Source organism: Cebus imitator, unplaced genomic scaffold (genome assembly GCF_001604975.1).
Source record: "Cebus imitator isolate Cc_AM_T3 unplaced genomic scaffold, Cebus_imitator-1.0 Scaffold662, whole genome shotgun sequence".
Lineage (NCBI taxonomy): Eukaryota > Metazoa > Chordata > Mammalia > Primates > Cebidae > Cebus > Cebus imitator.
The window spans coordinates 404,829-431,085 of record NW_016107977.1 but is presented as its reverse complement, the minus strand read 5'-3'; the positions used below and the strand labels follow the sequence as shown (position 1 = coordinate 431,085).

At 53.0% G+C, this 26,257-nt stretch overlaps 1 protein-coding gene and 1 long non-coding RNA gene across 2 annotated transcripts in view; one reads left to right on the top strand and one right to left on the bottom strand.

Annotated features, from left to right (window-relative positions):
- The first annotated feature begins 230 nt into the window (after nucleotides 1-230).
- Nucleotides 231-1,354, top strand: LOC108295858. The gene is made up of 2 exons (XR_001821631.2): nucleotides 231-980; nucleotides 1,023-1,354. It is a non-coding gene; the product is annotated as an uncharacterized LOC108295858 (long non-coding RNA).
- The window catches only part of KLF13 (Kruppel like factor 13), a 47,026-nt gene continuing 21,850 nt past the window's right edge, over nucleotides 1,082-26,257 (bottom strand). Inside the window, exon 2 of the mRNA XM_017518191.2 lies at nucleotides 1,082-6,956. Within this exon, the coding sequence (XP_017373680.1) occupies nucleotides 6,667-6,956 (290 nt within the window). The 3' untranslated portion in view covers nucleotides 1,082-6,666. The remainder of the gene's footprint in view (nucleotides 6,957-26,257) is intronic.

The following is a 26,257-nucleotide window of genomic DNA, read 5'->3' as shown; positions in this document are numbered from 1 at the left end:
GCACTTTGGGAGGCTGAGTGGGTGGATCACCTGAAGTCAAGAGTTTGAGACCAGCCTTGCTGACATGGCAAAAACCCTGTCTCTACTAAAAATACAAAAATTAGCTGGGTGTGGTGGCAGACATCTGTCGTCCCAGCTACTCAGGAAGCTGAGGCAGGAGAATTGCTTGAACCTGGGAGGCAGAGGTTGCAGTGAACTGAGATCATGCCACTGCACTCCAGCCTGGGTGACAGAGCTGGGCTACAGAGTAAGAGACTCCATTTCAAAAAGCAAAACAAAATGGGTAATCACATAGGAAAAGCGTACAGCCTAGATGCAGCACTAGTCTACCCCTGGGTGAGGCTGACATGTGGCTACACCAGCTCATTTTCAAATGAGCTTGCACTGTGGCCCCTCCCTTCCACATGCTGTGGAAGACCCCCACCCCAGCAGCTACCTCCTCCAATAGCTGCAGGCTTCCCATTGCCTCCAATGAGGACATCACCTGCCCTGGGGGCGGCCAGGGGCAGTTAGTGTTCAGTGGGGACTTAAATGGGCTCTGCTACCAACACCTGCCTTCCTACTCCCCAGGGCCCCGGGACCTGTCCCCAGTGCAGCACACTTTGGGGTCAGTGCCTATGGTAAGTTGGAGGAACTTTGGTAGCTAGAACAGGGGTGTTTTCTAGACTCTAGGCTGAAGGGTGAGGCGAGCAGGGTATCCAGCGTTCAAAGAAGCGGTGGCTTTGATCCAGGAAAAGAAGTCCAGGTGTTTCTGTGGGACTGTGAGGGAAAGGTGCTGTGCCCTTTGAGGGAATGTGTCATCACCACATCCCTTTCTCCTCCATGCTGTTTAGGATGGACAGAGGGGTGGGAATGTGATGAGCAGAAATAGCCTCTCATGGGCAGGAGGGGAAGCCAGAAGTAGCACCGACTCTCTTCAAGAGCTCTTCTGCAAAGCCTTCCTTCCGGAATAGGACCCACTAAGTTCCAGGCAAGCTTCAGTCCCTCAGTCAATTGCAACTGCTTGAGTTTGTTCATTTCAGTTCCCTTCCCCTCAGAGCCTCTGTAAGACATGCCCTTCAAAGAAACTAGCTCCAGCAAATAAAATAATGAATCATAAATTTTATTTCAAAATGTAAACGTCACTAAACATGCATACACGTTAAAACAATAAAATTTACAATTTCGTTAATTTTTCTTTTTGCATAGGACATCATTACAATATAGAATCTATGCCATACAAAATACATACAAAGTTTAATCCGAGCAAGCCAAGGCCAGACTGGGAACTGTACAACTGTAATACTTCACTGTAGTGATCCAGAAAAGATGAAACATGGCCTTCAGAATTACGGTGGGTGCTGGTTAAAAAAAAGTTCCTACAGAAAAGAAAAACATGAGCTCCATGGAAATGGTCTTGGACCCTTGGATTCTGCCTTGGGCTTTTGGCAAACGATTCCAGAGAAGCTCCACCAATGGCTTTGGATGGGAAGGGGTTGCCTGTGCGGGCCTGGGGCAGCTGAGACCCAGAAGCATGCACCCAACACATGCACACAAGCAATTCCTAGTCACCAAGGAACCACCGCAAGCCCCAAACCCGACAATGACAATGCATAGTTGCTCAGGAGAGTCTCCCTCCTGCTGAGGCTGACCAGCCCGAGGCCCCAGCACTCGGCACCAGGGGCCCCTCCAGGGAGAGGCCAGGGAGCAAAGTCTCCCACTCATACACCCAGAGGCAGGCAGCTGGACCTGGCAGACGCTGGAGCTGATGAGCCCACGTGGTGTCTAGAGCCACATGGAAGGTGGCCCCTCACTCCTGTCAAGGTAGCCAGGTACAGTGGCTCCTGCACTGTGTGTAGCCTCGGTCATTCAGCTCACACACCTGCTTTCCAAATGAGCACGCAATGTGGCCTGTCCACAGGCCCTCTAGGAAGAGGTCAGGGAGCAAGGACCCTGAGGCCTGGAAGAAAGCAGTTTCCTTGCCCCCCCTCCTCGCCCCCCCTCCACCCCGGAATGTGTGACTTGTAGGGTTGGGGACGCTACTTCTCTCCCATCCAGTTCCTTTTTAAATAAAAGTAGTAAAGTTTTTAAAGCTGTATGAGAAAGAGAGAGGCAGGGCAGGGCCCCCACGGCCGCACTGCAAGTCCGAAATCTTCATGGGGGTGAGTAGAAACCAAGCACAGCTCCTCTTCCCTTGTGGACCGGGCTCCCATCTCCTGCCGAATTCAACTCTTCTGATACTGAGGGAAAGAACAGCAGGCGGGAGGTGGTGCCTCACCCTAAAGGGTGCTCAGGCGTGTCAGTAGTAAGCTGGACTGTGCATCCACGTTCTGGTACAAAGGTCTCTGGAATGTGTCTCAGACAAGCCTTCAGAGCCTCAGAATCAGGAAAATTAGTCATAGGACCTGGTTCTCCCTGGGTTAATCCTGATTTCAAAAACCATCAGCCTACACCTCAGATTTTAGCTTTGGAAAATATGGTGACCAGAATTGTATACGGAAACAGCAAAAGATGTAGATAACCTACAAAGCAGTTCTTACTGGTTGCGATGTGATCAACACATCACATACCTTTTAAACCTTCTAGCACTGAGTCTTTGACTAAATGACCTTTTTTAAATGGGGGAAAAAAAATCAGTGACATCTGTCGGAAGTCAAAATAGTCAGGTAGCCCTGCAAACATAGCCACAACCAGTAGCAGAGAAACAAGGCCACACTATTGCTCAGATCACATCATCCTGTTGGGGGGCACCCCTGCCCAGCTGAGATCCTGAATGGTTCCCTAGGGAGCACCAGGATCCTGTGCAGTCCATCTTAGCACCTGTTTCTGGCAAGAAAGAGGCTGGTTTTCTGGACACACCGTGCAGGGAGACAGAAGACTTGAGGTCAAGTCTTGAGGCAGAGTGGCCAGCCCTCTCTGCTCATCCCTACCTTTGAATGACCCCTCACTGGTCTGAGCTGTGCTCTGGGTACAGCAGGGCCTGGGGTCGCCATGCCTCACATTTGTACCTGGAGGCTGCACCATGGCAAATCCTGCACCTGCCTCAGTGTGGAGCCTGGGAAACGAGTCAGGGTTGGGAGTGAGGGGATCTTGCACTCGAGAGTCATGGGTGGGGGTGCAGCAGAATGCAGGTAGGGCTCCTCCAGGACCATGTTCCCATCCAGGACATCTCTGCATGTTCCTACGTAGCACCCTGCAGGACAGGACCCCAGGGCTCTTTGAGGAAAGGGCTGTGTCCATCTGTTTTCCTGTATGGCTGTAGGATCCAGTAGGCATTTGGGGAGCTGATAACCATTCCCCTAATATGGCTGATGTAAAGAGGAGCTTTCTTATCTGGGACATGAGCAATACCAGCCCCCGATGGCTCAGCCTGAAGTCAATTTAGGCCTTTTATAGGGGAACTCTCCCTTCACTCAGGCAACCTTCATTTTGAGATCTCTGCCCCTATGGACCACCAGAACTGAAGTCCCAAAATAAGGGTTTGAGTTTTCAGTATTATTTCTATGAGTACTGATTCCTTAACCCCATCAACACTGGCAAGCATGGCCATAAACCACAAAAATGGAAGACGCTGAAACAGACGCAAGCTGGGAAGAAGAAAACGAAGGCTGTTTCCGGAGGGCCGCCCTGTGTGCCTGCTTCAGTGGTGGCAGCGTTCCAATGCCCACCACCCTCTTCTACGGGGCATCCCTCACTTCATGGTGAGATGGAAATCTGCCCATGAGGACCCCGGTGAACTGCTCCTGAGATTCATGGATTTCTCCTCGCCCTTCAGGTGAGATGAGTTTAAGCTCCAGATGATTCAGGAGGGTCTGGCCAGGAGGACCCCTCGGGATTTCTCTCCTGGTACCCTCCCCCAATTTCCCAGTCCAGGCCGGGGCCTAAGGACCACACCCTGCCATTAAACGAGAACCACTTTGGGAATGAAGACACACTCTTACGCCAAAAATAGCCAACGCCTGCATATTTCTGTTTTAAGGCAATGTTACCCTTCCATCTATCAGACGGAACAGCCCTGGGTCATTTAAAGGAAAAATTAAATTAAGTGCTCTCTTTGGAAACAGCCAACACCCGCTTCCCTCCCCCACCCCCCACCCTGCTCTAAAACAAACCAGCTCTTCTTTTTATTCCAAGATGACTAAGTTTAGAGTCCTATCTTTTCCTTCCTATGTGCAGACAGATGTGAAGCTAGAAAATCTCCTGCCGTGACACCCTGGGCAGATCACAAGGACGACTGGCCCCTCCCTGGAGAGCACTTTGCCGGCCTCCCAGGGACGGGCTGCTCCCTCTCCCTGCCTTTGGGAACGGTGGACGGTGAGTGCACCAAAGGACTTTGGAATAAAATTCCTGAACCTGGAATGTGAATTCCTGAGACATGAAATGTATTCAGAGTGTGGCTTTCTCTGCCTCACACGAAAACAACTTTGGGAGGGACCTCACTTTGGAACTGGGCATGAAGATCTTTGTACCCCAAGCACCCAGGGCTCTCTTCTGTCAAGGTCCCTACCAAATATTCCACTCTGTCTTCCAGACCCGATGCAAGCAGGGCTGTCAGGGAGCCCAAACACAGCACGGCAGCCAGAGTGGCCAGCTCTGTATTCAACCAGAGCGGGGGTGACCCTCTCCCCGCCAGTTCCCACTGCAGCAGGAATAATGCTACTGCCCAATTTAGGGTCCATCGTGCTACCTGGAAGCTACTACCATGCTGCGGGCCAATGCCAGCTGACAAACAGTAGTGAGAAACGGGCACCTGATGCCATACTGTGCCTGCGCAGCTGCTGTGACAGAGGGCACTTGTCCACTCTGGAGCCAGCCCAAACAGTGGCCAGCGGCTGGGCCTGGGTCCCGGGTTTGTGCTGCACCCCACACTGTGGTGGGGCCAGGTAGAAGCAGGATGACCACAACCAAGGCACACTGGGCCCAGGAAGGCCACCTGTGGCCCTCTGAGGTCCCAGGGCCATTCCTTTGCATCAAAATAGGTACTCATCAAAACAGGTATCTCTGGCAAGATACCCTGAGTCCACCCCAATCCCCCCACCCCCCAACACACATGCGTGTGTGCAGGCGCACACATGCATGCACGCACGCACACACAGATACGTACATGCACGCAACACACACAGATGCGCACATGCACGCACACACGCGCACACACACACACTGTCCTGGGCCCTTGCATTTACAGGCCCCAACTCTGAGGAAGAAGGGAGGGCGGTACCTGGGCCACAAGCCTGGGGTCAACACTCCAGCCATCTGCAGAGGAGCTTGCTGGACCACGGCTTGACTGACCTGCCCAGCACTCAAACCCAGGCCCCGGCTCTCCGCTCCTTCTCTCCTGCCAGGAGAAGGCCGGTGATGGGGCACCAGAGCAGCCACACCAGCTGGGTGTGGCCTGGGGCCTCCAGGCAGGGCAGGGAGAAGCAGGAAGAAAAGGGAGGACGAGTCCAGGGGACACGGAGACGCCGGAGGTTTGCTAAGTCTGAGTTGGGGATGTGGTGGGTCTGAGAAAAGCGTCTCCCACAACTTTCCATCTGGCGTTCCCTGGGGAGGAAGCAGAATGCACGCTCTCCAACAGCATTTCCTGTAACATCCACGCCACTCCTGAAAAGGTCCAAGTCACAATGTTCCGGTCTCTTGCTACCGAATGTTCTCTGTGAAGCACGGTACACTGCCACATGCACAGCTGCGCACACAGACCCTCTGATGAGGAGGCCCCAGGACCTGCCCACCGTTTCCAACAAAGGTGCCCATGCGGGAGGACTCCGGAACTGGATGTGCCACCAGGAATTTCTGACATCTTTTTAGAAGCCCAGAATTCCTCATTGGAGGCCCAGGTATGATAGTGACGGGGTCCCGCGTGCCTTCCGTAGGGACACAAAGAAGTGGAATCCCGGCAGGTGTGACCCAGCCCCTGCCTCGGAGGAGGCCAGATGGTGCAGCGCTGTGTTCAACCACGGCTCGCACCTCTGCTTCCAGTGCTCCCAAGCGCCCTAGGAGAGGGCTCCTGGAGGCGAGGAGGGAGGCAGGTAGGGCGCAGAGGGCTGAAAGCCCACTCCACAGTCATCAAGGTGGAGTGCTCCTCCGGCCGGCACAGCTTTAAGGCTTCCCTTTGCAGGGGCCTGTCCCTCAGAATCAGCTGCGCTGGAAGTCTGGCCAGGCCTGTGGGGCAGAGGCCAGAGGCTGGGTAGGGCAGGCAGGGAGAGCTCAGGCCCGCTGCTTAGGAATCTGCAGCGGAAGCACAAACGTCAGTGACCACGTCTGCTCCCAACAGACCAACAGGCTGGCCAGCCAGCCAGACGCTGAGCTCCAGACTGGCTGGCCTGCTCTGTCCCCAGTGTGTCCCCGAACCTAACAGAAAACTCCAAAGTGCAAATCTATGTACAGAGTAAGGCGGCAGGAAGGGGTGTCCTCACTGACCTCGTGGAACGTGTCCATCCCTGAGAAAGGGGGTTCAACACCGCTGAATCTCAACTTTGTGGGTCTATCTATTGTGCAATTGGTGGGTGGTGGTTTTTGAAATTTTTGTGGGTTTTTTTTTTTTTTTTTAGACAAATTTACTTTGACACCTGAGGTGATGAAAATTCTTTTTTCGTGGACTTCGCATCGAGTTCTCTCTCTTCTTACTACAAAAGGAAAGGCCAGGGACTCACGAGGGGGCGGGAGCGGCTGCTCATGGCTATGGCGGGCTCAGGGCGAGCTGGCCGGGCTGATGGTGGGGCTGCTGGCGTCGGAGCGGCTGTAGTCGCTGAGGGAGCCGGTCCGCGAGCCCCCGCCGCGCCGCTGCAGCATGCCGGGGTGGAAGTTGGCGTGGCGGCGCGCGTGCTTGGTCAGGTGGTCGCTGCGCATGAAGCGCTTCTCGCAGATGGGGCAGCTGAACTTCTTCTCACCCGTGTGCGTGCGGTAGTGCCGCGCCAGCTCGTCGGAACGCGCGAACTTCTTGTTGCAGTCCTGCCAGCTGCAGGCGAAGGGCCTCTCACCTGTGGGCACAGGGGCAGGGCATCAGTATCTGGCCGGTCCCCGCCTGCACACTCTCTCTGGGAAAGGGCCCGCGACGCCCAACACCCCAGCCGCTCATCGCCCCTGCCACGTGCCCCACCTCCAAGAGCTTCCGTGACAAATCCCTCAGAGCAGAGATGAAGGTGGGCCCCTGCCCTTCCGCCCACGCCTGCGATGGAGGAAGAGGACACGGCCTAGGATAAAACAGCATTGCAGGTGAACTGCAGGGCCCAGGCTCCTGGCAGTGGACCCCCTAAGTACCCCACAAAGCAGGAAGCACCACACACCAGGCAGGGCCAGCAGTCCCCAACGCATGGGCATGACAGGCCCAGGCCCTGGCTTCACAGGCCTCCTGGAGTCCAGGCACCCCTGCTGCTCATGGGAGCCACATTCTGGACCTCTGCAGGGCAGGAAGACAATTCTCCATCTAGTCTGTAACGTGACAGGGTCAGCCTCGGGGATCTCCAGGGCCTGGAATTCTACAACCAGTCTGCCCCTCTTTCTCTCACGCAAGTCCTGAAGTGGCCAACCAGGGTTGGCTGGCAGAGCAAGAGAATGAGACAGGTTCCCGCAGACCCAAACGTGGTGACAGACAGCAGCCCAGAGAATCCCATCAGGGGCCTGTGCAGGAGGGGAGGCAGCGGAACACAGTGGGGATGGGAGGTGACGAAGATGGGCTATACTCAGGCTGCTGCTCCCTCCTTCCCATCCCTCACTTAGAGCGGGAGACAGGCCAGCGTTTACCCTGGCAAACTCTCAACCACAAAAATGACATCAACTGCTCAGGAAGAACCAGGGTGGGGGGCTCTGGCACCCCAGAAAGCAGCCCTTCTGGCATTAGGGGTGGCTGCAGGGCTGCCCTTCCAAACTGGCCTCATCCCTTCTCACCCCCCATATCCATAAGGCTGGATAAACTTCAGGACACAGTAAAGGCACATTATTACTCTTTGTTTAAAAGAAAAAAGAGAGGCAATTAGAAACTCCAGGAAAAATAGAAGACATACAAAAAACGTGTGGTTCAAATTACATGTAAACTAAAATGCCACATGATTATGAGTCAAGAGCTTTGAGCCAAGCTCAGTTCTAGGGGTTTTTCCTATGCTCTATTACTTATCCTTCACAACAAGTCTACGAGGTAGTGGCAGGAAATGTAATCCCAGCACAGGCCCTGCTGATGGAAACTTTACACAGTGTGGTCATGCTAACCTTAGCACTAGCTGTCAGTGTTTTAGAACCAATCCTATAAACAAAGGCCACACAACGGACCTATGGGCCCAGAAGAGAACATGGATTTAAGAGAAAAGTGGGAATGCACTCAGAGAACAAGGACATGTCTAAGTGAAACACAGAGGTTTAAAATTACAAGGATTGTCAACAAAATAAGTAAAATAATACATCCATCAATTTAGGAAGAGTTGGAGGGGAGGAATAGGAGTGAGGTAAATCCTTAAATTTCATGGCAGGAGGATAACAGAGAATACCTATATTTGATAAATCAAGAAACAGCAATAATACAGTTTATTTATGGCAGTAACCATCAAGACAACTAAAATCAGAAAAGAAGTATTGTTCTCTAGGGAGTGGGGCTGGACTGGTGAGACCATGTTTTTTGTTGCAAGCTCTCTGTTATGGGTATGTATCTATGTATTCACCTACCTACCTACCTACCTACCTATCTATCTAATCTGAGACAGTCTCGCTCTGTCACCCAGGCTGGAGTGCAGTGGTGTGATCTCGGCTCACTGCAACCTCCACCTCCTGGGTTCAGGCAATTTTCTTGCCTCAGCCTCCTGAGTAGCTGGGATTACAGGTGCCCATCTGTGCCCGGCTAATTTTTGTATTTTTAGTAGAGACAGGGTTTCACCATGTTGGCCAGGCTGGTCTTGAACTTCTGACCTCAAGTGATGCATCCTCCTCAGCCTCCCGAAGTGCTAGGATTATAAGCGTGAGCCACATGTCCGACTTGGGTCTTTTAAAAAAATACACATTTGTTTCTTTCATAACAATAAAAAGAAATGTTTAATTCTTTATATATCTAGTCCAATATTTCCCAAAATATGTTCAAAGAAACGTTATCATTGTATAAAGCTTCATCAGTTCCAGAATAAAAAATTTCATCAACCAAAGAGTGAAAACATTGCATGGTAATTCCACTCTTGGAGATTCAGAATGCATACTGTCATTAAATGCCTAGGGAAGCCCAGCATTAAATAAATGGTTTAGTATTAGCCATGTCAGGTCTGACAGATGAGGTTCAGAACCTGTTTGCACTGAGTTGTGACAGTATGGTCCAAACAAATTCCTTGCTGCCTGCAGTAGGGGAGATAATGGTCCCCAAAAAGATACAGCCAAGTCATGACCCCCAGAACCTGTGCATGTGACCTCATTTGGAGAAAGGTCTTTGCGGATGTCATCAGGTAAGGATCTGGACAGCAGCTCCCAAGTGTGGAAGGTAGGGACGAGGGGAGGGAGTGAGTGAGAGGAGAAAGGGAGCAAGAGCAAATGGGGAGAAAGTGGGCAAGGGACGGAAGGGGAGGCAGGGAGCGGATTCTCCCTCAGAGCCTCTGAAAGAAACTAACCCTGCCAACACCTTGATTTCAGGCTCCTCACTTCTGGAACTGCGAGAGTGAGTTTCAGTTGCTTTTCAGCCACCCAGTTTGTGGCAATGTGTGACAGCAGCTCCAGGAAGTAAGCACGCTGCCCCATCCTCCTGGGGGTTGACACAGGTGCGCCTCAACCCAGTGCCTGGCACGTTCCAAATGTGCACTCCTAAAATCTCCACTGTTACTGTTGCTCTTAGTCATTAGCCCTGTCAAATGGGTCTCCCCAGATCTGGGCCTGTTGGGAGGGGGGGAAAGCCAAGCCGAATTCAGACTGAGCCTTGCTTTTTAATAGCCCTTGTGAGGAGCCTTGTCCTTTAGCTCCTTCTGCCTGCAGGCCGGGGAAGCATGTGAGGTGCGCACAGCTACGGGTGGGCCACACGATGCCGCAGGAACTGCAGCATCCACGAATGGGACACCGGTGCCAGGCAGCCTGGAGCAGAGGCAGGTGGTGTCCAGCGAAGCCACTCCACCAGCACAGCGCTCAGCCTCCCTGTACATCAAGAGTTCTATGGTTTGACAGGACAGGGCACATACGGGTGCCTGGCCCAGAGACACAGTCCTGACCCAGGCAGATGTGGCCCCCACAGCGGCTCCATCCTCTGCTCCTCTGGCCAATGAACTGGCCCCCAAACTCGAGTTATGGCTCAAACTGGCAAGACCAGCACTGGGTCTGGCCGGGTCTCCTGGTAGTGACACTCAGGCAGTACCCAGGAGGCTGACAAGGAGCAGCCCAGAGAGGGCAACAGGTGAGGGCGTGAACAGGGAGCAGCATGCCAGGGCACTTTCACCCACATGGTCAGCAAGGAGCCCCAGGAGCTTTGGTGTATGTGGGCAAGAGCCCCTGCTATTCATCATATTCAAAATTAGAAATCAAAACAAGGTCTTCCACCAAGCCACATTCCAGTCACTCTGAGAGGGACAGTGCCGTCACACCTCCCTGTAGCACCTGCAATATCCTACTGCACTCCCTGGGAGCAAGAGGCAAACAGTGCTATTGTCATGAAAAGTTTTGAGCTCGAGGCCCCACACGTGGTCTCCAGATTCGCTCTAAAACCTGTTCTGGGGACACACTCCGGGGGCTGTGCAGCCCAGCAGTGAGTGCAGCAGGGCACCCAATGAGGTGGGGGGCAGCCAGCCCCGCCCTTCAGAGAGTGAGCCCAACTCCCATTCTAAGGCAAAGGGAGCCCATTGGACTCAACAAACCAAGCACCCTCTGTGCTGGGCTAAAACCCTGCATCTGCCTCCTCCCAGGCATGTGATACAGAGACAGTATGACAGGGACTCAAAAGGACAGGGCTCCCTCTAGAACACGTAGGAGATTCCAGACCCCTGCAGAGTAGCTTCTAGCCTTCCTGCTGGATCCCAGAGCCACTCCAGCTCCCCAGGTGGGGGTATCCAGGGTCCTGGCTGTGTGTGCCTGCTCCTGTGCATAGGGTGGGGGCCCTGGGACAAGGTGGGATTAAGCCTTGTGAGGAGACTGGGTGAGAGGAGGGGGCCTGGGGTCAAGCCTGGAGAGGGACTAGGTGCCCAGGAGCCTGTAAGGGAGGCTGCAGGAGGGCTGGGGGGACAGTGGGAAGATGGGGGAGGGGCCGGACCAGGCCAGGCTGGGGCTTGGGGGTCCTGTGGGTGCCAGGCAGCGAGGAACTCTTCGGGTGTCAAGCTGCATGGCCGGGGATGCAGGGTTGGGGGCCTCGCGGAGTCGTGGGGAGAGTGGGGGTTGGGGACTGAGGTGGGGTTGGGTGGGGCGGCTGCTCAGGGCTGCGAGTTACATAAATGTTCCCTGGCGCCACAGCGAGGCCATGAGCGGAGCAGCGCAGAGTGAGAGCAGTTGCCTCATCTTATCAGGGAACACAGCGTCCCACAAGCTGCTCCTGCCCAAGCCGCAGGCCCGGGCGGGACAGCATGTTCCCTCAGAGAGCCAGCCGGGAGGGGAGCACAGGGCTCTCTCTCCTCCATCCAAGCCCCCCATCCGCCTCAGCACCCACGCCCCAGGCCCTCCCCGCTCCCCAACAGCAGCCACATGCAAGTGTGGCCAGCTCAGGAGCTTGCGTGCTCCAGCTCAAAGCCTGGCTCAGACTTGGGCTGTGGCAAGAACTCACTCTGCTCTGCCCTCCTGCGCAAAGGGCACACTCCCAGTTACCTCCTGCCATCCAGCCTTCACCAAACTGCTACCCACCATCCCACAGGTGAGTGGGCCCCTCCTGGCTCCAACTGCATCTGTATAAATGATACTGCACTTCTTTCTGTGAACCTCCTATGGGAAGCCTGTTGTGGGGTCATTTTTCCACCATTCCCAATGCACCAAGCTGGGGCCAGAACAGTGTTTGCTGCAAGGGCCTCTTCTGCTCGCCTCCTGCCGGGTCTTCTCTGGGAAGCCCTGCTGAGCTCCCCTCCCCTTCATGGAAGGGAGAAACAGAGATGCAACTCCTACTGGGAGGTCCTGGAAAGGCAGATGACCCATCGTGTCTTGGATACAACAGCAGACCTCTGCAGCGCAAGGATCCACAGGAGCAATGGCAGGGACAGGACTGGTCAGACTCAAAGGGAGGCACAGGGAAAGCCTCCCAAAGAGAAACTGCTTCTCCTCGGGCTCCCAGGCCACTGTCCCCAGTCCCCAGCTATTCCCCACCAGTGAGTGGGCTGTCATTCACCGATGGACAACTTTGCTCTATGGGCACTGGCTTGGGGCCACTTCCAGCTTCCAACCTCAAGACTGCCATGTTTTCCACTCCAGGGAAGCCTGTTTGCCCTCCTGCTCTGGGGCAGCTCAGCACATGGCCAAACATGGGGGCTGATAAACTGCTGGCCTCCAATGAAATTCAGGCACACAGCCTCTCCTCGGGTGGCAGAAAGGCCTCCCCGCTCTGTGGTGGAGGATGGAGTTCCTAATTCCTTAGGAGGCCATTTGGCTGCCCTGCTCATCACTGGAAATGCTAGTGGTTTGTTAAGCCACATGGAGCTGACATGCACATGGTCTCCTAGGAAGTCCAGGTTGGAAGCTCTTACCCACCCACTGAGCAGATAAGGGAAGTGAGGCTCAGGAGGAGACAGTGAGCTGCCACTCAGCCAGCTTGCGGCAGAGCTAGAGCCACAGCTGGGGCCTACCTGTGGCAAAGAAGCAGCCTGCCCCACCCCCACTCCTCTGTTGATGCCTCAGGGATGGTCATCCAGCCAGTGTCTCAGTCACTGAGATACGTGGGGCACATGCCTGCTGCACAGCAGTGCCTGGAGGAGATAACACCGTTATCACCTGTGTGCCAAGGGGCTCTGGGCGCATGGTCATGAACTGCCCTGTAGTAAAAGAGTCATGGGAGGCAGGCGTGCCCTGTCCCAGGGCGCTGTGGTCTGGTGCCACTGACCACATACTCCTATCTACCCTTCATGTGCGAGAGCTGGCAGGGTGCCGAAGCCTGGCTGGAGACTGCCACACACAGTGTTGGAAGAATCCTTCTTGGACAAACGTGTGTCTCCACATTTCTACAATGCATGCAAAGGTATTTTTTTAAAGCAGGCATTTTTCTTGTTGCTTTGCTTTGTTTTCAAATAGGTTAACTTGATCCTAAAAATTCATACAGAGAAACAAACAGGAATAGCCAGAAAAAAATTCTGCAAAACGATGTGGGGGAAACGAGACCACCAGGATTCAACAGTTCCGAGAGCTGCTACGCGGCTAGTGAAGCCCAGCAGGAATGGCAGAATTAGAACTGAAGGCAGTGGTAACTGTGCATAGGATGGAGTGACATCTTGAACCCCTGCGGCGGGGGACACTCAATATGTGTATCAGGACACTTCGGGAGCAAGGTTAGATCCATTCCTCCCCCCCTACACCAGGATAAATTCTAAATGGGTCAAAGATTCAAATGTAAAAAATAACCACAAACATTCTAGGAGAAAACTGTAAGATAGAAGTTCCTTCTATAAATCAAAGTCCACAAGCCATAAAAGAAAAGACTGAAGGCTGGGCGCAGTAGCTCACGCCTATAATTGCACCACTTTGGGAGGCTGAGGCAGAAGGATCACCTGAGGTCAGGAGTTCAAGACCAACCTGGACAACATGGTGAAATCTCATTTCTACTAAAAATGCAAAAATCAGCCGGGCATGGTGGCTGACGCCACCAGTTACTCAGGAAGCTAAAGCAGGATAATCACTTGAGCGTGGGAGGCAGAAGCTGCAGTGAGCCGAGATTGCACCAGTGCATTCCAGCCTGGGCAACTGAGCAAGACTCCATCACAAAAAATAAATAAATAAAAAATAAAAATAAATTTGACTGCACCAAAAGTTATACTATACTTCTCTGGGAACAAAGACATCATAAACAAAGGTGAGAGATAAATGACAAACTGAGAGAAAAAAATATTTGCAGCTCCTACCACAAGGGCTAATCTCTAATACAGAAAGAGCTCACAGAAATTTAAAAAAGAAAAATATCCAACAGAAAAATGGACAAAGGCAATTCATAAAAAAGGAACTACAAAGGGCTCTCAAGCACCTGAAAAGACGCTCCACCTCGCCCAGTAGGAGCTAACAACAAATGAAAGCCACTGAAGTGCAGCCCTGTAGCTACCACCTTGGTGAGGCTGTGGGTAAGCAGACAGTCCTTGCGGATGGGAGTGCGAACTGCTACCACCTCCATGGAGGGTGACTGGCAATACCTATTAACATCAGAAACGCGCACACCCTTCTGCCCCACATCTCAACTTTTGACATCCTAGCCTACAAACACATATGCACACCTTCAAAATGGGATATGATCCTGATAATTCAATGCATCAGGAACCTGAAAACAACTCATGACCTTCCACTGGGGCCTGTCAATAAATTATGGAACGCCAAGACAACAAAATACTAACAAAAAGAAGTATTACAAACTGCTATGGAAAGATCTCCAAGCTGAGTGAGGAAAATAAAGTTGAGGACAGATGACCAGCAAGGATGTACGTGTGCCTGGGCCGGTCTGCGCAGAGAGCAGGTCCCTCGGAAAGTAGGAACAGAGATCACCCAGAGGAAAACTGGGCAGATGGAGGATGCGGAAGGTTGACAGAATTTTCCCTGGGGAAACTCCTTAAATCTTTTAGATTCTGAAACACACAAATGCATCTCCTATTCAAAAAGTTAAATTAGAAACAAAAAAATCCATAGCAAACTAGAAAATGCTAGCCATCAATAATGCCAATTAAAAACCAGACATTCCACACTCTGGGCACATTACTGGCCCCATTCTGTATTCCCTATTTCAAAGCACATTTCCTCAGATTCTCCCAAGAGCTCTCTTAAAATAACAATGGTCGCCCAGGCTGATTCTCCTCAGAACATGCTGGGCTTCCAGGATGAGAAACTCAAAAATAACCGTCAGGTCCAATCTAGCTTTGTAGGGCTGCTCTCAGTGCAGGGCTCAGGGTTTCAGCGCCCTTGGGTCACATCGCTAACTGTCCTATTGGAGGAGGGCACTCCCTGATAAATGATTTGACAGGCCCAGCAGTTTAGAATGGGTCAGACTTAAAAGGCTATGGGTGACAAATATTCAGCAAAGGATTTAAACAGCAGCAGTTCCAGGGTTGTATTACACGTCAGAAGCCCCCTGCAGGCTCCTGAATGCCACACTCCTGCCAAAAGACCACCCCTCTGTGCACTGATACCACTGGGGGCTGAAATTTGACCCAGGTAAATGGGCAGGTGCTGGCAGCTAGGAGCGCCAAGTCCATCCAGCCACTAGGATGCAGACCCCAAGTGCCGCTGTAGGGGCTGGTGAGGAGTGGAAACCAGGGAATCTGCAACTACTGGGAAAGGGTTTTCTCTTGCATCAAAAAGAAAAGGAAGGAGGGAGAGAAGGAAGAGGGCAGACCGTGTGTGGGGTAGGGGAAGAGGTAGTTTGGAAAGGCCTCTTGGGCCCGCCTCTGGCTGTGACGTCTGGTGGGAGCACCAGCCTTGGCAGTCACAGGGGAGCTGTCACAGGAGACAAGTCCCAATGCCCCTTGACACCAACAAGCACCTGCACAGCCAGCCCAGCTCTGCACCCCGGGCTGTGCTTCAGCCGGCTCTCCAGGCCACGGAGGGAGGGGCCCTCTCTGCAAAGCCTCTGCAACCCTGGTGGCCCACTTCCTCTTCCTGTGTCTCCCCTCCCCCAGCCTTCATTTCCTTCCCCTGCCCTCTCCCCTTCAGTGCCTCCTGGGTGGGCCTTGCCAGTAGGGACCCCACCCTGCTAGGCTCTGCTATCGGCGCTCAAGGGCACCGACAGCTGCACGTACACTCTTTACAGGCACGCGGCGTTTACTTTTGGCCTGCACTGGGCTCATCTGACCACCAACCCCGAGAGACAGGAAAGTGTTGATGTGAAACCCATGTCAGAGGCGAGGAACCAAGTGACCTTACCAAGGTGACACACTCAGATGGGTGAGCTTGAGGCCAGGCTCCACCTGGAAGAGATTGCCACAGCCCCTCCCCAGGCAGAATAGGAACACTACTGCCCACGTTCATGTCCCCGGAGGAGTAAGCAGGGGCACCCGCCCGTGGTGTGGTGAGGCTATCCTCTGCACCCCAGGCCCCCAATGCTCCCACAGCCAGGCTGCACTGGGCCTATTTCACTGCAGGCTTGCCCAGGCTGCAGCATGTGGGCCTGAGGACCTGTGGGGGACCTCCACAGTTGTTCCCCAGCTCCCCTGCAGCTGATGAAGGAGACGGGCAGTTCCCTGGGAAGGGTGAGGGCCACCAGGCAGCACACTCAACACAATGGCGCTCAGAACCGCTGGAGGAACCTTGGAGGGCTCCTCCTCCAGGCCCAGCACCTGCTACCTGGCCAGCTCCAGGTGCACAGCAGGCTCAGTTTTCTCAGGAAAAATGCGGCAAGGTTTCCAGGAGAATATAAAAACAATATACTCTTCAGAGTTGGTTTCATAGAGCAAATACGTCCGCATTAAAATGAGCTTGTCATCTGGATGACAAGACTAAAACACCTTTGGTTTTTGAGGGAGCCGAGGCAAAACCACCACCACAACATCAGACAATGATCTGTCTTTTCTGGAATAGCTCAGCAGTGTCAGGGACTTCTAGGAACTTCCAGACCCCCAGGGAGGAGCTAGAAAGCCCACCCGGGCCTCTCCTGCAGCAGCTGCGGCCCACAGGCCCACCTGGGGCTCTCTGTCTTGCCCACTAGGAGCAAGGTATCCCCGCCCCCATCTTTTGGGAAAGCCCTTGTGTTCCGAATCCCTCTTGGTGGCCTGGCAGCCCCAGGCCCTGTCCCTCAGCCCTGCCCGCAGGCCTAGTAGCCCCTGCATCCTGCTCGGGCTGGTCGCAGCCTAAGAGCACTAGAGAGGGGACCGCCCTGAAACAGAGCCCCACTGCCTGCCGTGTGGAAAGACCAGTGCTCTGGGGGCGGGGGGGGGGCGCCTCTCCTCAGGAGACAAAGCCCACCCTCTTCTGGGCACAGGCCTGCTCGATGCGTGTCTGTGCCCTCCCTTCTTCCCTGTATCCTGCTGGCCCTGTTTCCTATGCCCTTCCCTGTCCCAGCCTAGAACAGCATCCTAACCTTAAGGGAGCTGACCCCAGGAACACCAGCCAGGAGGAAAAGCAGTGCCACACTCTGTACTATCCCATGGCTAGGCCCCTAGAAGCTTCAAGGTTGGAGTGACCCCCTCTGCAACAGCTCTGTACGGGACTCTAAGACCCGAGGCTACCTGGGTCTGCCTGATGGCAAGGGAAGGCTGGCAAGAACTGGGAGGAGCCACTGGGGTAGGAGCCCTGTCCTGTGTCCTGCCTACCTCCCTGCCCCAGGACCACAACATGGGGGGGTGGGGGGCTCGGTGCTCCTTGGTGTCATTCCCAAGGTCACTGGAACCAGGCTTCATCTGTTGGGTGGGCTAGACGAGGAAAAATAAGCACATGGAGTGGGCCCGCCATCTCTCTCGAATGTTCTTCTGAACCACCAACATGGGCTGCTCATAAACAGCCCCGGGTATGTGGACAGGGAAGAAAACAGACTACCAAGTGGCTGAGCCCCACCCTCAAATGCATACACGAAATTGCAGGAAGGAAACAGGTTACCTCGGGAAGACGGGATTTGTGTGTGACTGTCCTTTCTGCATTTGTCTTCATCAAATGAACCGCTTCGGACAGCCAGAATTAATGCAATAACATTGTATAACAAAGTGGTGTATGTACACACCCACACACCTTTCACCCAAGCTCCAGCTCACAACTGGGACTGCTTCCACAGAACCCAGCACCCCTGACCCCAGAAGGGAACAGCACTAGTTTGCATGCACCAGTACACTGCCTGGAAAGGTTAAAAGGACCACATGCCAGAGTTTCATAAAGGTGTTTGCTCTCCTTTGGCTAAGGGTTACAAAGCACATTTGAAAATTTCCGTTCTCAAGGTCCCTTTTAAAAACAGCAATAACAGAATACTGATGGTTTCGGCCAACAGAAGGCCAGAAGCCACCTGAGGCAAGGGCTCTGGAGCTTCTTTCCTTCACGCACACCCCTGAGTCACAACCCTTGTTGCTCCTGAAGGGATATGCAGGGAAAGGTATATCTGCCCCTTGCCCCAGAAAGCTTCCAGATCATGGATTGCTGCAAGCAAAGGCCTTCTCCAGATGAACGGTGTTACCTGTGGACTCATGTGAACTGAACCCAAAGAATACACATTTCCATTTCCTTTCCATTGTGAGGGCCTCATCACGAACTGTCTCCCAAGAGAAGCCAGGAGCATCTTCCCTGAGCCCGGTGAGTGACGTACGTCCAGCTGACCCCTGCCCCGTCTTTCCTCTGCCATCTTGAAGGAACTGTTCCCTGGCTTCAGGAGCCTTGTTCTGGGCATCGGAGGCAGCATGGCTAACACAGCACTAACACAACACTAACACAGCCCCGATGGCAGTGATGGCCCAGGGATGACATTCCTGTTCCCTTCTTCAGAGAGTCTCTGAAAGACCAAGGCAAGACAGGAACATGAGGTTGGAATCCACAATTAGAGCCAGGTTTATTTAGCTGATAGAAATGCTTTTATTTGAGGCTGATCCGAAGTAAAGGCAACTTGTATCTAAAGTACATAAAGAACCCAATCTCAACAATAAGCAAACACCCAATTTAAAAAATGAACAAAAGATCTGAACACTCAACCAAAGATAGACAGACGGTAAACAACTGTGTGAAAAGGTGCTCAGTGTCATTTGCTATTATGGAAATTCAAATCATAACAATGAGATATCACTATACACATTTATGAGAATGGTTAACATCTAAAGCAATGACAGTACTGAATGCCAGCGGAGCAGCTAAAACTCTCATCCATTGCCGCAAGAATGTTAGCCACAGGGGAGCTGACCAGCCACCTGGGAAAACGTGTTTTGCTGGAAGCTAAAAGAATGCAGGCAATACAGTTAACCTGCCAACCTTAGGTTTGGACCTTCTCCTTCCTCTGCACAACTGTCTTTGTGAGCTGCCCTTCAGTTGCTTCCAGAATATTGCTGGCTATATCTCTGGAAAACTCCTGGATAAGATTGTTGGGCAAGAACAAAGGAGATGCTGGCTGCCCAGCAGCTGGACCACTCAGCCACCCCTGCCTAGTACTAACCTGCTTCTCATCTGTCCCCACACTCCTGCACTGGACCAAAGCCTCACAGAACTCTGGGTAAAGATGGCAGATCAGGCACAGGCACTCACACCCTTCCGGCCCCAGATCCCACTACAATGAAAGTGGATTTTAACAGACAAAGCAAAAGGGAAAGAGAATAACAATAATAATCAGGAAGCAAGACATTAGAAAGACAGCAGAGAAAGCAAGAAAGCAATCCACGTTACCCCACAAAGGCTCAGGAGTCTCTAGTAGGGGTGGGGGTGCAGTGGGTGGGGGGGGGGCACCTGAACATCAGATAAAGCACCTGTGGACACAAGGTCTTTCCCCGCCTTACAGATGGCTGCCTGCCCTTCATGCACCTACCAGGGACCAGAGGCTGGCTGACTGGGAGGGTCCACACAGGAGGGAGCTCTGGACCGAGGACTCCAGACACAGCTCGGAGTAGGGCAGCCTCCAGAACAGGGGTGTGGGGAAGGGCGACTGACTGAGTGTTGCCTCCCAGCTTCTCTCCCAGTGCAGCAACAGGACCACCCTCCCCCACTCCAGGCAGGAACACAACACTCCTCTTGGGCGGGCACCCCTGAAGGAGATGGCCCTGTAGATCACCCACAGGAGGCCACGGTGGCTGAGCCCACTGGGCGCCCAGGACCCCCACCCAGGTCAAGCTCTCTGGGCCACCACCAGACAATGCAGAAGAGCCTGACTTGGGTGGGCGAGAGACCCAGACCAAGGTGCAGGGATGGGCGATGTGGAGGGAGCACAGGCCACACAAGGGGAAGACTGCCAGAGCTGTCACTAACATCCCCACCGGAGATTGACCTGCGGAAGCAACAATGGCATGTGCCTTTACAAAGGGAGGCCCAGAAACCCAAGTCTGAAAGGAAAGGAGGAAAAATGTGGCAGAAATAAAAATCTCAATAGCGGGGTTAGAACACTGAGAGAATTTCACAGAAAACAGAGCAAAAATGCAACTGGATAAGAGAGAAAAAATATACAAATGGAAGGGTCAGTCCAACAGCTCCAAATGAAAGGGGCTGCAGGCAGCCCTGGGAACATGGGTGGGGGGGGGTGCTGCAGGCAGCCCTGAGAACACAGCAGGTGAGGTGCCTGAGAAGAAAGGGCAAGAGTGTCTTCCAGACGCCACCCAAAGGGCCCGCTACAGGGCAGAGTGTGGCCAAGCACCTCCACACACGTGTGCACCTCCAAGCCCTGGGTAAAGACACGAGCCCAAAAGGCCTCGAAACGCAGAGACCGGCAGGTACACACAGTCAGAATCAGAACCACTTCCGTCTTCACCACAGCAATATCAGACGTCAGAGACTGCAGCAAAGCCTTCCAAACCCCACAAGGAAACCGGTCCCACCTACGATTCAACCCAGACAAACATGAACCAACCTCAGACCAGGATCAAGACGTTTTCAGACATGTGTGCCTTGAAACAATGGCCTCCCATTCTCATAAGTGAATTAACGCAGGAACAGAAAACCAAACCCTGCATGTTCTCACTTATAAGTGGGAGTGACACACGGAGTAAACGTGGACACAAAGAAGAGAACAACAGACACCAGGGCCTACTTGCGCATGGTGAGAGGTGGTGAAGCCTGAAAAGGCTACTTACCGGGTACTCTGCTTATTACCTATGTAAAGAAATAATGAAAACACCAAACCCCATGACATGCAGTTTACCCACGTAACAAACCTGCACATATACCCCCGAACCTAAAATAAAAGTCAGAAGGAAAGGAAAAATGGCCTCTAGTGCACCCCTTCCAGGAGGCTATGCAGCAGGAGCTCCACGAAGAAGCAGACACAGGGGCTCCAGGAAGTGGGGCCTGGATGGTAGGGAGGGGTCCCAGGATGACAGCCAACCCCCACAGAGACGCTGCACAGGCCACAGTGAGCAGGCCACACTCGGGCGGGAGTGTGGGACAACACTGGGAAGATCAAGCAGCAACGGCGACCATTGAGTCTACAGGAAATTAACACATGTAAAGTATGGGAGACCTGCAACTAGCATTTACTGTCATGATTCCCAAAATACTGCCTGCTGACTCCAACCTAAACATCCAATTATCACACGGGTGGGGGGAAGGGTGCCAGCTTGCAGGCACTCACGTGCCATCATGGGAAGTCGGGAGGTAACACCTAACACTCTTCTCAGAGCCCCTATGAGCATGCTATCGAGCTGGGCAGGTAAATAACGAAGTAGCTGAAGAAGCTGGCAGAGGGTGGGGGGGGGGTGACCTGCTTATCACAATAAATGTACAGAACGATGGGCTCCTTAAGCTGTGTGTATTACCACATGCACTATCCTAATACAATTTTTAACACCATTTACAAAATGGGATGGGTGTAGCGTTCTCGCAGCCCAGCCTTTCCTTAGAGTGTCACTTTCTTCTCCTAGTGGCTCATCTTCAGAAGCCATCTTCTGTGCGGAGATGACACCCTGCCCCTCTGCTCAGGGGAGGTGAGGGACCATCCACAAAAGACACTTACTGAGCGCCCGGCCTCTTCCTCACCTATCTGTGTTACCTTAGTAGCACTGTTGATTGTTTTGGTTGTTGTTGCTTTGATCTCATAAACACCTGTGTCCGTGTTGCCTTCTTTTTACTTACAACTAGTTATAACTTGAAGCTGAGGACAGCAAGATAGGCTCCATCACTTCTTTAAATGGTGGCTCCAACCCCAAGCTTGGGGCTTTAGGGTTGGACCCACACAATTCCCAATACCAAGTCATGTGGGGTGACTTCAGGCTTTGGATTCTTCGCTCTACACTTACTATTAGCCCACTAGTAAAATTAGATGTATCAGGCTTTCATTTGAAGATGTAAGGCATTAAAATATTTATGGACAAATTGATATTGCATCTGGGATTTCCTCCAAAACAATGGAGGGGGCAGTGTGGGGGAGGGGCAGAGATAAGACTGCAGGGGGCTAGCATGTGGGCATCTGCCTGAAGTTGTCCAAACAGAACTATTAATACAGCCAGGCACAGCGCCTCACACCTATAATCCCAGCACTTTGGGAGGCCAAGGTGGGCAGATCACTTGAGGTTAGGAGTTCGAGACCAGCTTGGCTAACATGGTGAAATCCTATGTCTTCTAAAAATACAAAAATTTGGCTGGGCATAGTGGTGGGTGCATGTAAGACTGAGGCAGGAGAACTGCTTGAACCCAGGAGGCAGAGGTTGCAGTGAGCCGAGATCACGCCATTGCACTCCAATCTGGGCAACAAGAGCAAAATTCTGTCTCAAAAAAAAAAAAAAAAGAAAACAAAACAAAACAAAACCCCAACTATTGCTATCTGGACAGGGGTTGTAAGCCCAGGCCCCGCCTGGAGGCCACTCCTCCTTGCCGGCTTTCAGCCCATTCCTCCTCAGGCTCTCCCCAGGCCTGCTCCCTACCACACCACGGTTGGGGTATGGTTAGCTGATTCTCCGCCTGCCACAGGCAGGCAAGGTCGCGTCCTGCAGGCCTGGGCTGATGTCCTGGACTGTCCCATTGCTGTCGGTCAACTTGGCACTCGCTGGGAAGGCAGAGCTGCTCCAGGCTCCGGGGCCAAGCTGGGTAGGGACTGGACAGGCTGAGGCCTCCGCACTGACGCTGTCTCCGGGACCTGGCTGCAGTCAAGCGCCACGTCTGACCCCAGACTATAACCTGGGTCCTGGCGTCTGAAGGGCTCAGGAGAGTGAAGGACTCCCAGGGGTCTTCAAGCTAGGCAGGCTCGTGGGGGTGCAGGTTTTCCCCAGAAGCAGCCTGGTTTCTGCTTAAAAGAAGAAACAGAGAAGTCCTCTTTTCCTCTGAGGCCCAGGACTGCAGTACAGGGTCCTTGGTGAGAGAAGGGAAGGGTGTGGGGGGGCTGCCGGCCGAAAGCCCCCTGCCCCAGACCTGGCCACAGCAAGCTACCCCACAGCCCTGCCAGCTCACTGTTGGAACTCTGGCCAGAGCCACCGCAGCCCCCCTTCCCAGCAGCTATTCTTGGTCTGTGTCTCCCTTTAGGGGGAGGATAAGGGTGGAAATGATCAGAAGCTAAAATTAGCAAAAGGCAAACAATTGAGGCCAGGAATCCGAGGTCAGCTGAGGACAACAGTTTGTTCTCTGCGGCCCGAGGTGGTTTTAGCAATAAAGGGAATTGAAAATGAAAACAGATCTGGAAGCAGCCCAAGCCCTGCTGGGACCAGGCCCAACACCGCCAGGCCCAGGTGGGCAGGCCAGATGGCAGGGACTTTGCCCAGCCCAGGCCCCCCCACCTCAGGCTCCCCTCTTCACAAGGGGGCCTTCTACAGGCGGCAGGCAACACCCAGAGCACCTGCAGCTGTGGGTTACAGAATGCAGGGGACAGGTTTCCCAAGCACTTAACGTGGGCGTGACTTCCTCTCCAGTGAAGGCCCAGCACCGGTGGCTGTAAACATCCCCACTAACTACTGGATGACCAGGGCCACAAGCCCCTGTTTTGATACCTCCAGGCACTCACCCTTTTAACAGGCCCCAGTAAAACTCCCTAAGTGACAGACCAGGAAATCAAGCCACAAAGTCAGCAGATGTGGAGTCACCCTTGAGCCCAGCCCCCTGATCCAGGGTCCCTTCCCAGTCACTCCTCCCTGGAAGGCCCAGGGCAAACCACACACTCCAAGGTGGCACCAACAGAGCCCACAGCCCAGGTGGGCCGTGTGGTGCCTGCAGACAGACGGGGAAGACAGTCCGGCCTCGTCATGCTCCACCGTCAATAAACTGACCTCCCTACAAAAACTCCAAGTAGCCACCCTGGAGGTCTCAATGCCAGTGGTCTCTGGGTTCTATCTGGTGATGCTCAGTCCTAAGGGAACTTGGCTCAGCGTTGGATGTGTGGGATTTAATACAGCCTTTTATTAAGTTTCTATTCATTGATCTCTGCCACCTAACAGTTTGCAAAGGTCAGAAGAAATAAATCAGCCCAGTGGTCATAATTCAGAGCGGGAAGCATACAGGAGGCTGGAAATGTGCAGAGCAGGTCAGCAGACCCAGCCTGAGGATGGTGCTCCTGTCCCCAGCAGAGAGTAGTGCTGACGGGCCCTTCCACGGGGCCAGCACAGGGCCAGAAGCCAGAGGCACACCAAGCAGCACCACACACAGGCGCTAATCTCAGCAGCTGCTGAGGATGCTGGCCGACTTCATGGCCCATGGAGAAGGCAGGCATGGAGCCCATGGCCAGCACACGCCTAGGCCAGGCAGAGCTCACACAGCCTGTCCTTTTCTCACTGGTGCCATCAGGTCTGTGCATTCTGAGCAGGACCAAGGACACCGGGAACCCAGAGAGCCTGCAGGGTAGACACGGGGACTGAGGGACGTAGAAACCCTTGAGTGTGGTCTGCAGCAGGCCAGGCCTCTGCAGTGAGACAATCTCACCTTTCCCCGGAATGCAAGATCTCAGGACCCTGGTGTCTGAGGCTGGATCACAAACCCTCCAAGATCTGAGGGTCCTGGGGAGGCCTATTCGGAAGGGTCTGAAGCTCCCAGGTACAGAGCAGCCTGGGGACCCTCTGCTGTGTAAAATCTACTTAAACAGTGACTTCTGCTCACTGCAAAATCCTTTTAGACACCCAACAGCCACTCACCCACCCACTCACCCTGCCAGGGTGCGTACCTGGACACTCTCATGCCTTGCTTGTGGATAAGCAGACTCATCCTTCCTTTCTGAAAAGAAGCAACTTGCCCTGAAAATAATGAGGTGAGGTGGGCCGGATGTGGTGGCTCACGCCTGTAATCCAAGCACTTTGGAGGCCAAGGTGGGCGGATCACCTGAGGTAGGGAGTTCAAGACCAGCCTGACCAACATGGTGAAACCCCGTCTTCTAAAAATAAATAAATAAATAAAATAAAAAATAATAAATAAATAACAAATAAATAAAATAAAAAATAAATAAAAATTTAAAAAAAGAAAATAATGAGGTGAACGATGTCCTGGTGCTGTCCCAGGACAGCCAATCACTGGCGCTCTCAGTGCAAGACAAGGGCACACGGGGCAACCATTCAGGCCAGGTTAGAAAGCAGTCAGTGCTTGGGGCCGTGTTAAAGCAGGACAGCAAATGGTTTGTATGAGATGATCCCAGGTTTTAACAGTGGAGACTTGTGAGTGGTGGAATTAAAGTTATTGATATTCCTCCTTGGTAATTTTTCTTGATATTTTCCCGTTTCCCAAATCATCCTTAATTTACATGCTTGACTTTCACAAGTAAAAATAAAAATGAATGCCAGGCACTCAAATGATGGTCTTTTGGCAAGGCAACTTCTCGCGAACAGGAACACACTTAGGTCTGACCGCAGCCCAGAGCACCAAAAACAAGTCCATGACATGGGCTGAGCAAAGACTCTCCAACTCAGTTCCTCAGGCTCTGACCCAACTCAGAATCTGCACCACGTCCAGCGACGGTGGATGTGGGTCATCTTACACAGCAAGTGGTTCCTGGAGACACTGGGGGACTCTTACTTGGATGTCCATTCACACTCCCTCCTAGCGTCCCTGCTGTCACCATCATCATGTTCTTACACAGAGATCGTTAAACATTAGGCTCCTGACTTACTCCAAACTGCCGCTGCCCAGAAGGCCCCTGGGTGAAGAGTGCCAGGCCTGCGCTCTGGCCCGGCCATGGGAACATCTCAAGAGTTTACTAAGCCTCAACTTTCCCACTGGGCTGGCTACCTCTAAGGCCCTTCTCAAGGGCTGTACCCAGACGAAAGGTTCCTTGTGGATCCTTCAAGGTCTGAAAGCTGAGCCAAAGAGCCAGTCCTTGTGCAAGTTCCAGATCTCACCAAAAAAGGGGGTGAAATTGGACCAGAGACCACCTACATGCCAAGTTGCTTTCTCTAAATACCCAGTGGCTGGAACAGGTACAAAGAACCAAGACTTGGGTGTCATTTCCTTTATCCTGAACCCTGCAGGGGAAGAATTTCCTACACTCCACATTTTAGGAGTTTGGTGAAGACAGAAGCTGAGGGGAGCATATACACTCTGTCTCCTTTGAGAGCTGTAATGAGATGAAGTTCACAGATGTCCACCTGCCCAGCTGAGAGACCATCGTTCTCATTAGGCCCAGGCAGAGGAGAGCCAGGGCGAGGTTCTGAACAACGGGCTG